Raw genomic sequence first — 11,404 nt, 5'->3', positions numbered from 1 at the left:
GCTGAGTGAGCTCTCATCTGGGACTCTCCTCAGCTCTTTCTGGGACAGTGGCCCCTCTGTTAGTCTTCCTTGGTCTCTTGTGTTCTGGGGGCCTCACGTTAGCAAAGGTAGGAGAGTCAAGCACGAAAGACGGCACTGCAGGAAACAATTTTTCGGTGAAAGAAAATGAACAGAATAAATGTCCTGGTAAGTAATATTAAGTTTGTTGAGTTGAAGATACTTGAAGAATTATTGCAGCCGTGGAATATTTCAGACAGTAGACTACTGAGGGGAGCTAACATAAGAGTTATGAGTTATAAGATATAATCTAAGTCGTAACATTGCTGTATGGAGTTGCAGATTTGGTTGCAGGTTAACATAGCTGGACTGGCCATCGGGCATACCGGGCATATGCCCGGTGACTTATTTTTTTTTTTTTTTGTAATGGCATGAACAATGAGAGGTGGTGGATTGGCCAGATGCAGGTCGATGTGTAAAAATAACTCAGTTGTTTGGTGGTGGCTATGGCGGGGCTTCCACAGAGGCCAGCAGGTGGATGAGGGAAGGGGAGGCAGGAGGAGAGCCCCGAGGCAGCCACCAGTCCGAGTGTCAGGTGAACTGAACTTCAGGTAAGAAGTTATGCAGCAAGATATTTAAAAAACAGTTTTGTTGATTAAAAAACACTATATTGGATAACTGTTTTTTAAATTTGTCAATTGTTTGTTAAAAATGTTCGTATTTTAATATTAAAAAATGTTTTTGCCCAAAACATATGTGCACTATATGTCAGTAAAAATACTATGCAAATATTGCTGTCCTTGAATGCTGAGTAAACACTGACAAAGCACTGATTGTATCTCTTGTACTTCATCAACGCAGTATCTAAAAACTTTGCACCGTAGTGGTTAAAATCTCATTCTAATAAGAGTTAAAAGCGCATTCGGTTATTAGGTTTATAGGGTTATTGAATTATGGTTAACAGTTGGTAGAATTTTTTTTAAACATTATCTGCCAATTACATCTGCCACCCTTCTCCAAATCTGTGCCCCTACCTGCCCCCCCCCCCCCCCCCCCCCAACAAAAATTTTCTAGACACGCCACTGAATAGCCATGCTCTAGCAGATCATTACATGAAGGAACCTTTTTAAAAAAATAAGCGCGTCCATGCTCACAGGTGTACACACGGGTGCTCACACACACAAACTACACCCTTTTTGGCTCCTACCTCAAAGCACACTGTGTTCTGTTGATCTTATGTGCTGCACAATAATGTTTAATATTTAGTATTTACTGTCATATTCCCATATATCATTGTGATGTTGTTTATTCTATTACTCTTGTTCTCTTCTGCTTGTTTTCTTTTTTCTTTCTCAACAGGTGATCCAGCTGATCGATATATGCATTTTTTTTCTTTTTTTTTTCTTCTGCCCATTCTGTTGGTTTTTGTTTTTTGCCCTTCTCCCCCGTGCCTCTTCTCAGCTGTTTCTCTTTCCCTCTTTCTTTCTCCCCTTCTTTCCCCCAGTCAAGTCTGTCCCGTATTCAGCAAATGAAAATAAAATAAACAATAAAAGGTGAATCAAATGGACCATTATGGCAAGGCTGGGATGGTCAATTTGGTAAAGTAAATCCGTTGGGCATCTTTCCTTGCCTTTAGACAATAATTCTGATGGCAAAAGAGCCAAACGGGACAGGCAAAAAAAAAAAAAAAAAAAGCGAAGCTCTCAATTTACCGGTCGATCTACATCCCTACTGTTACACCCCGGCCTAGGCAACTGGCATGCAACACAGGAAAAATAAAAATAAGGAAAAAAGAACAAACAAAAAAAACTACTACAGTTCTCCACAAAAAAATCCCAAAACGAAAGTATTGACAACTATTTACATCAAAGCAAAATAGGACATTTATTTACATCAAAACACCAAACTATTTACAACCGGGGGTGAAGATTGCGACCATGACATACTGAAACACAAGGCTTAAATACATAGAAGGAGCAATCAGGGAATGGACCACAGGAGGGAAACACAGCTGGGGCAAATTAGACCTGACGAGAAAAAAAAGGGTGAACTGAACACACTGAGATACAACAGACCTTCAACATAAAGCAGGAAACACATAACAGTCACGCCAAAAACAAGACACTGACAACACCGAATCGTAACAGTTCCCCCCACCGAAAATTCAAACATTTAAAACATGTAACCCCAAAGAAAATGTTTAATTCATGCCCATTGCATACGGCACCGGCTGCTGTTCTGCAGGCGACGCTGATGGCTGGACGGGCCCCTTGGATCCTCCAGGGGAAACGGAAGGCTGGAGAAGTCCCTCGGACCCCCCAGCGAAGGCGGACGAAGGCTGGAGCGGTCCCTCGGACCCCCCAGCGAAGACGAACAAAGGCTGGAGCGGTCCCTCGGACCCTCCAGCGAAGACAAACGAAGGCTGGAGCGGTCCATTGGACCCCCGAGCGAAGGCGGACGAAGGCTGGAGCGGTCCCTCGGACCCCCCAGCGAAGACAAACGAAGGCTGGAGTGGTCCCTCGGACCCCCCAGGGAAGGCGGACGAAGGTTGGAGCGGTCCCTCGGACCCCCCAGCAAAGACAAACGAAGGCTGGAGCGGTCCCTCGGACCCCCCAGCGAAGGCGGACGAACGCTGGAGCGGTCCCTAGCACACTCCAGCGAAGGCGGACGAAGGCTGGAGCGGTCCCTCGGACCCCCCATCGAAGACAAACGAAGGCTGGAGCGGTCCCTCGGACCCCCCAGCGAAGGCGAACGAACGCTGGAGCGGTCCCTAGCACACTCCAGCGAAGGCGGAAGAAGGCTGGAGCGGTCCCTCAAACCCCCGAGCGAAGGCGGACGAAGGCTGGAGCGGTCACTCGGACACCCCAGCGAAGGCAGACCAAGGCTGGAGCGGTCCCTCGGACCCCCCAGCGAAGGCGGACGAACGCTGGAGCGGTCCCTAGCACACTCCAGCGAAGGCGGACGAAGGCTGGAGCGGTCCCTCGGACCCCCCATCGAAGACAAACGAAGGCTGGAGCGGTCCCTCGGACCCCCGAGCGAAGACAAACAAAGGCTGGAGCGGTCCCTCGGACGCCCCAGCGAAGGCAGACCAAGGCTGGAGCGGTCCCTCGGACCCCCCAGCGAAGGCGGACGAAGGCTGGAGCTGTCCCTCGCACCCTCCAGCGAAGGCAGACGAAGGCTGGAGCGGTCCATCGCACCCTCCAGCGAAGGCGGACGAAGGCTGGAGCGGTCCCTCGGACCCCCCAGCGAAGACAAACAAAGGCTGGAGCGGTCCCTAGCACCCTCCAGCGAAGGCGGACGAAGGCTGGAGCGGTCCCTCGGACCCCCCAGCGAAGGCGGACGAAGGCTTGAGCGGTCCCTCGGACCCAACAGCGATGGCGGACGAAGGATGGAGCGGTCCCTCGGACCCCCCAGCGAAGACAAACGAAGACTGGAGCGGTCCCTCGGACCCCCCAGCGAAGGCGGACGAAGGCTGGAGCGGTCCCTCGGACCCAACAGCGATGGCGGACGAAGGATGGAGCGGTCCCTCGGACCCAACAGCGAAGACAAACGAAGACTGGAGCGGTCCCTCGGACCCCCCAGCGAAGGCGGACGAAGGCTGGGGCGGTCCCTCGGACCCCCCAGCGAAGACAAACGAAGGCTGGAGCGGTCCCTAGCACCCTCCAGCGAAGGCGGACGAAGGCTGGAGCGGTCCCTCGCACCCCCCAGCGAAGGCGGACGAAGGCTGGAGCGGTCCCTCGCACCCTCCAGCGAAGGCGGACAAAGGCTGGAGCGGTCCCTCAGACCCCCCAGCGAAGGCGGACGAAGGCTGGAGCGGTCCCTCGGACCCCAAAGTGAAGACAAACAAAGACTGGAGCGGTCCCTCGGACCCCAAAGCGAAGATAAACAAAGACTGGAGCGGTCCCTAGCACCCTCCAGCGAAGGCGGACGAAGGCTGGAGCGGTCCCTCAGACCCCCCAGCGAAGGCGGACGAGGGCTGGAGCGGTCCCTCGCACCCTCCAGCGAAGGCCCTCGGACCCCCCAGCAAAGGCGGACGAAGGCTGGAGCGGTCCCTCGGACCCCCCAGCGAAGGCGGACGAAGGCTGGAGCGGTCCCTCAGACCCCCCAGCGAAGGTGGACGAAGGCTGGAGCGGTCCCTCGCACCCCCCCAGCGAAGGCGTACGAAGGCTGGAGCGGTCCCTCGGACCCCCCAGCGAAGGCGGACGAAGGCTGGAGCGGTCCTTCGCACCCTCCAGCGAAGACGAACGAAGGCTGGAGCGGTCCCTCAGACCCCCCAGCGAAGACGAACGAAGGCTGGAGCGGTCCCTCGGACCCCCCAGCGAAGGCGGACGAATGCTGGAGCTGTCCCTCGCACCCCCCAGCGAAGACGAACGAATGCTGGAGCGGTCCCTCGGACCCCCCAGCGAAGGCGGACGAAGGCTGGAGCGGTCCCTCGCACCCTCCAGCGAAGGCCCTCGGACCCCCCAGCGAAGGAGGACGAAGGCTGGAGCGGTCCCTCGGACCCCCCAGCGAAGACAAACAAAGGCTGGAGCGGTCCCTCGGACCCTCCAGCGAAGGCGGACGAAGGCTGGAGCGGTCCCTCGCACCCTCCAGCGAAGGCGGACGAAGGCTGGAGCGAAAGAACGAGATCGCGTATACAAGCGGCAAAAATGAGCTTCCTCCGAAGGGTGGCTGGCCTCTCCCTTAGAGATAGGGTGAGAGGTTCGGGGCTCAGAGTAGAGCAGCTGCTGCTCCACATCGAAAGGAGCCAGCTGAGGTGGTTCGGGCATCTGACAAGGATGCCCCCTGGTCGCCTCCTGGGTGAGGTGTTCCAGGCATGTCCCACTGGGAGGAGGCCCCAGGACAGACCCAGGACACGCTGGAGAGATTATATCTCTCGGCTGGCCTGGGAACGCCTTGGTGTTCCCCCGGAGAAGCTGGAGGAGGTGGCTGGGGAGATGGAGGTGTGGGCCTCTTTGCTTAGGCTGCTGCCCCCGCGACACGGCCTCGGATGAAGCGGATGAAGATGGATGGATGGATGGATGTTTGTTTGTGTGTGTGTGTGTGTGTGTGTTCCTTTCAGCAATCATATGACACACCTGGGTGGGGGATCTGGAGAGCCCCTGGGGTCTGAGTACCACTTGCTAACAATCATGATCTAAAAACATTTTGCTGTAAAAAAGGATCTAATGGTGTCAATGTGGTTGTTTCCTAAAAAGTTGTGGGTTTACGATTGTCATCACTGTGGGACTCAGTAGTTAGTGAAGTAAGAGTAATATTCTAACCTTTTGGGTCATTAATGGAAAAATGGGTCACTAAGAGTCAGATCTGGATATTGGTGAGCAAAGCTGGGCTCATATCTGGATATTGGGTGAGCAAAGCTGGGCTAAAGCTGGGCTTTACAGACTCATATCTGGATGTTGGGTGAGCAAAGCTGGGCTATACAGACTTACTGGAATGTTGGTCCCAATACACACTCATTGAATTCAAGACTGCGGAAGGAGTGCTGGGCTTTGCATGCCCTAACTCAATATAACCATTATAAAAAGCCGAATATATCCATATCAGTCTCTTAGCTCAAACAGCTGCAAAACCTGTTTTCCCAGCACGGAGACCTTGAGTTCTATAAGATAAAGCCATAAACATGTTTGTCTGAGTCTTCTATCAAAAGTTACAGCTATTTATATGAAGTTGTACAAAATAGCTTTCTTTCGCCAAGACAGTGCGTTTCTCACTGTTACATTGGAAACTCGACCGAAACAAAGTATAGGTTTTCATTATGTGAATAACTTGGAAATCTTAGCTCAAACAGCTGCAAAACCTGTTTGCCCAGCACGGAGACCTTGAGTTCTATAAGATAAAGCCATAAACATGTTTGTCTGAGTCTTCTATCAAAAGTTACAGCTATTTATATGAAGTTGTACAAAAACGCTTTCTTTCGCCAAGACAATGCGTTTCTCACTGTTACATGCATTTGAATGGGGAACTCGACCGAAACAAAGTATAGGTTTTCATTATGTGAATAACTTGGAAATCTTAGCTCAAACAGCTGCAAAACCTGTTTTCCCAGCACGGAGACCTTGAGTTCTATAAGATAAAGCCATAAACATGTTTGTCTGAGTCTTCTATCAAAAGTTACAGCTATTTATATGAAGTTGTACAAAATAGCTTTCTTTCGCCAAGACAGTGCGTTTCTCACTGTTACATGCATTTGAATGGGGAACTCCACCGAAACAAAGTATAGGTTTTCATTATGTGAATAACTTGGAAATCTTAGCTCAAACAGCTGCAAAACCTGTTTTCCCAGCACGGGAACCTTGAGTTCTATAAGATAAAGCCATAAACATGTTTGTCTGAGTCTTCTATCAAAAGTTACAGCTATTTATATGAAGTTGTACAAAAACGCTTTCTTTCGCCAAGACAGTGCGTTTCTCACTGTTACATGCATTTGAATGGGGAACTCGACCGAAACAAAGTATAGGTTTTCATTATGTGAATAACTTGGAAATCTTAGCTCAAACAGCTGCAAAACCTGTTTTCCCAGCACGGGGACCTTGAGCTCTATAAGATAAAGCCATAAACATGTGTATCCGAGTCTTCTATCAAAAGATACAGCTATTCATATGAAGTTGTACAAAAACGCTTTCTTTCGCCAAGACAGTGCGTTTCTCACTGTTACATGCATTTGAATGGGGAACTCGACCGAAACAAAGTATAAGTTTTCATTATGTGAATAACTTGGAAATCTTAGCTCAAACAGCTGCAAAACCTGTTTTCCCAGCACGGAAACCTTGAGTTCTATAATATAAGGCCATAAACATGTGTATCCGAGTCTTCTATCAAAAGTTACAGCTATTCATATGAAGTTGTACAAAAACGCTTTCTTTCGCCAAGACAGTGCGTTTCTCACTGTTACATGCATTTGAATGGGGAACTCCACCGAAACAAAGTATAGGTTTTCATTATGTGAATAACTTGGAAATCTTAGCTCAAACAGCTGCAAAACCTGTTTTCCCAGCACGGGAACCTTGAGTTCTATAAGATAAAGCCATAAACATGTGTATCCGAGTCTTCTATCAAAAGTTACAGCTATTCATATGAAGTTGTACAAAAACGCTTTCTTTCGCCAAGACAGTGCGTTTCTCACTGTTACATGCATTTTGAATGGGGAACTCGACCGAAACAAAGTATAGGTTTTCATTATGTGAATAACTTGGAAATCTTAGCTCAAACAGCTGCAAAACCTGTTTTCCCAGCCATCTTCACAAAACCAGGGCCTTTGTTGCTGGCTGAGGCCATCCTCATTTCACCAGGGCCTGCGTTGCTTGGTCATGCCATCCACATTACACCTGGGCCTGTGGTGCTGACCGATATCATGCACATTTCCCAGGGCCAGTGGTGTTGGCTAAGGCCATTCACATTTCACCAGGGCCAGTGGTGCTGACCAATACCATCCATATTTCACCAGGGACAGTGTTGTTAGATGAGGCCATCCACATTACACCAGGGCCTGTGCTACTGGGTGAGGCCAACTACATTTCACCAGGGCTTGTGTTGCTGGCTGACGACATCCACAATACACAAGGGCATGTGATACTGGCTGATGCCATCCACATTACAACAGGGCCAGTGGTGCTGACCAATACCATCCATATTTCACCAGGGACAGTGTTGTTAGATGAGGCCATCCACATTTCACAAGGGCCTGCATTGCTGGCTCATGCCATCCACATAACAAAAGGGCCTGTGCTACTGCCTGATGCCATCCACATTAAACCAGGGCCAGTGCTCCTTGTGAGGCCATCTTCACAACACCAGGGCCTTTGTTGCTGGCTGAGGCCATCCTCATTTCACCAGGGCCTGCGTTGCTTGGTCATGCCATCCACATTACACCTGGGCCTGTGCTACTGGGTGAGGCCAACTACATTTCACCAGTGCTTGTGTTGCTGGCTGACGACATCCACAATACACAAGGGCATGTGATACTGGCTGATGCCATCCACATTACACCAGGGGCAGTGGTGTTGGCTAAGGCCATTCACATTACACCAGGGCCAGTGGTGCTGACCAATACCATCCATATTTCACCAGGGACAGTGTTGTTAGATGAGGCCATCCACATTTCACAAGGGCCTGCATTGCTGGCTCATGCCATCCACATAACAACAGGGCCTGTGCTACTGGCTGAGGCCAACTACATTTCACCAGGGCCTGTGCTAGTCGTTGATGCCATCCACATTATACCAGCGCAAGTGGTGCTGTCCAAAACCATCCACGTTTCACCACGGTCAGTGTTGTTGGATGAGGCCATCCACATTACACCTGGGCCTGTGGTGCTGATCGATATCATGCACATTTCCCAGGGCCAGTGGTGTTGGCTAAGGCCATTCACATTACACCAGAGACAGTGCTTCCTGTGAGGCCATCTTAACCAAACCAGGGACTGTGCTACTGGGTGAGGCAAACTACATTTCACCAGTGCTTGTGTTGCTGGCTGACGACATCCACAATACACAAGGGCATGTGATACTGGCTGATGCCATCCACATTACACCAGAGGCAGTGGTGTTGGCTAAGGCCATTCACATTACACCAGGGCCTTTGCTACTGGCTTAGGACATTTACATTACACCAGGGTGTGGTTATGGCTGAGGCCGACTACATATCACCAGGGCCTGTATTGGTGCCTGATCCCATCGACAATATACAAAGGCCTGTGCTATTGCCTGAAGCCATCCACATTAAACCAGGGCCAGTGCTCCCTGTGAGGCCATCTTCACAACACCAGGGCCTTTGTTGCTGGCTGAGGCCATCCTCATTTCACCAGGGCCTGCGTTGCTTGGTCATGCCATCCACATTACACCTGGGCCTGTGGTGCTGACCGATATCATGCACATTTCCCAGGGCCAGTGATGTTGGCTAAGGCCATTCACATTACACCAGAGACAGCGCTTCCTGTGAGGCCATCTTAACCAAACCAGGGACTGTGCTTTTGGCTGAGGCCATCCGCATTACATCAGGGCCTGTGATGCCGACTTCTACCATCCACATTACACCAGGGACAGTGCTTGCTTTGAGGCCATCTTCAAACCACCAGGGCCTGTGCTAATCGTTGATGCCATCCACATTACGCCTGGGCCTGTGGTGCTGACCGATATCATGCACATTTCACCACGGCCAGTGGTGTTGGCTAAGGTCATTCACATTACACCAGGGCCTTTGCTACTGGCTTAGGACATTTACATTACACCAGGGTGTGGTCATGGCTGAGGCCAACTACATATCACCAGGGCCTGTATTGGTGCCTTATCCCATCCACAATATACAAAGGCCTGTGCTACTGGCTGATGCCATCCACATTTCACCAGGGCCAGTGTCGTTGGATGAGGCCATCCACATTACAGCAGTGCCTGTGCTACTCGTTGATTCCATTCACATTACACCAGGGCCTGTCGTGCTGGCCAATACCATCCACATTTCAACAGGGCCAGTGTTGTTGGCTGATGCCATCCAGCTTACACCACTGCCAGTGCTTCCTGTGTTGCCATCATCACCACATCAGGGCCTGTGATACTCATTGCTACCATCCACATTTCACCAGGGCTTGTGTTGCTGGCTGATGCGATCCACAATTCACAAGGGCCTCTGCTACTGGCTGAAGACATTCACATTACACCAGGACCTGTGGTGCTGGCCAATACCATCGATATTTCACCAGGGCCACTGTTGTTGGCTGAGGCCATAAACTTTACATCAGGGACAGTGCTTCCTGTGAGGGCATCTTCACCACACCAGGGCCTGTACTGTTGGCTGAGGCCATCCACATCACACCAGAGCCTTTGGTGCTGGCCAATACCATCCACATTTCCCAAGGGCTTGTGTTGCTGGCTGATGACATCCACAAAAAACAAAGGGACTGTGATACTGGCTGATGCCATCCACATTACACCAGGGCCAGTGGTGTTGGCTGATGCCATCCACATTTCACCAGGGCCACTGTTGTTGGCTTAGGCCATACACTTTACCCCAGGGACAGTGCTTCCTGTGAGGCCATCATCACCACACCAGGGTCTGTGCTTTTGACTGAGGACATTCACATTACACCTGGGCCTTTGGTTCTGGCCAATACCATCCACATTTCACCAGTGCCAGTGTTGTTGGCTTACGCCATCCACATTACACCACTGCCAGTGCTTCCTGTGAGGCCATCATCACCACACCAGGGCTTGTGTTGCTTCTGATGCAATCCACAATATACAAGGTTTCTGTACTACTGGCTGAGGCCATCCACATTACACCAGGGCCAGTGGTGCTTCCTGTCAGGCGATCTTCACCACACAAGGTTCTTTGCTGTTCGCTGAGGCCATCCACATTACACCAGGGCCTGTCCTACTGGGTGAGGACATTTACATTTCACCAGGGCCTGTGTTGGTGGCTGATCCCATCCACAATATAAAAAGGCCTGTGCTACTGGATGATGCACTCCACATTGCAACAGGGCCACTGCTCCCTGTGAGGCCATATTCACAACACCAGGGCCTGTGCTGCTTGCGGATACCAACCTCATTTCACAAGGGCCTGCGTTGCTGGCTCATGCCATCCACATAACAACAGGGCCTGTGCTACTGGCTGAGGCCAACTACATTTCACAGGGCCTGTGCTAGTCGTTGATGCCATCCACATTATACCAGCGCAAGTGGTGCTGTCCAAAACCATCCACATTTCACCAGGGCCAGTGTTGTTGGATGAGGCCATCCACATTACACCACTGCCAGTGCTTCCATTGAAGCCATCATCAACACACCAGGGTCTGTGGTGCTGGATAAGCCCATCCACATTACACCAGGGCCTGTGCTTCCATTGAGGCCATCATCAACACACCAGGGCCTGTGGTGATGGATGAGGCAATCCACATTACACCAGGGCCTGTGCTACTTGTTGATACCATCCACATTTCACCAGGGCCATCCAACAGTGGTGTTGGCCGAGGACATCCAAATTACACAAGGGCCTGTGATGCCGGCTTATACCATCCACATTTCACCAGGGACAGTGAGGCCATCTTCACCACACCAGGGCCTTTGCTGTGGGCTGAGGCCATACACATTACACCAGGGCTTGTGATGACGGCTTCTACCATCCACATTACACCAGGGACAGTGCATCCTGTGAGGCCATCTTCACCCAACCAGGGCCTCTGCTGCTTGTTGATGCAATCCACATTACACCTGGGCCTTTGATGCCGGCTTCTACCGGTATCACAGGCCGGTAGTGTCATGGTCCTGGGTCGTGTGACCCAGTGTGTTATGCTTAACCTATTTTGATGTTTATTGTTTGCTTAGGTTCTTTAAGGTAGTCCAGCCCTTTTTGTAATTATGTCACCCTTGCATTACGTCTCCCTTGCCCTTCGTGTGTTTATGTCTGTGTG

General features: G+C 51.0%; 1 protein-coding gene across 1 annotated transcript; it reads right to left on the bottom strand.

Moving 5' to 3' along the window:
- Window positions 1-2,197: 2,197 nt before the first annotated feature.
- Window positions 2,198-7,275, bottom strand: LOC147306339 (uncharacterized). Its single transcript, XM_086275861.1, has 5 exons — window positions 7,221-7,275; window positions 3,620-3,763; window positions 3,251-3,386; window positions 3,164-3,175; window positions 2,198-2,627 (listed from the first exon to the last, which is right to left on the bottom strand). The coding sequence occupies exons 1-5, from the start codon at window positions 7,273-7,275 to the stop codon at window positions 2,198-2,200; spliced, it is 777 nt and encodes a 258-aa protein (XP_086131987.1).
- Window positions 7,276-11,404: the final 4,129 nt, after the last annotated feature.

Source organism: Aulonocara sp. 'chitande type north' Nkhata Bay, linkage group LG19 (assembly GCF_057382095.1).
Source record: "Aulonocara sp. 'chitande type north' Nkhata Bay isolate Kocher_YH1m ecotype deep benthic linkage group LG19, A_spYH_male_GT1.1, whole genome shotgun sequence".
NCBI classification, from domain to species: domain Eukaryota; kingdom Metazoa; phylum Chordata; class Actinopteri; order Cichliformes; family Cichlidae; genus Aulonocara; species Aulonocara sp. 'chitande type north' Nkhata Bay.
The sequence above is the reverse complement of the archived record's forward strand: the minus strand, read 5'-3'. Positions and strand labels throughout refer to the sequence as shown.

Excerpts from the sequence above, each read along its gene's own strand:
- LOC147306339 (XM_086275861.1), bottom strand. The coding sequence starts at position 7,275 with ATGGCCTCAGCCAGCAACAAAGGCCCTGGTTTTGTGAAGATGGCTGGG. Across the intron at positions 3,764-7,220 it reads GAAGATGGCTGGGAAAACAG|CCTTTGTCCGCCTTCGCTGG; the intron begins GTTTTGCAGCTG and ends GGACCGCTCCAG. Across the intron at positions 3,387-3,619 it reads AGCCTTCGTTTGTCTTCGCT|TCCTTCGTCCGCCATCGCTG; the intron begins GGGGGGTCCGAG and ends GGGACCGCTCCA.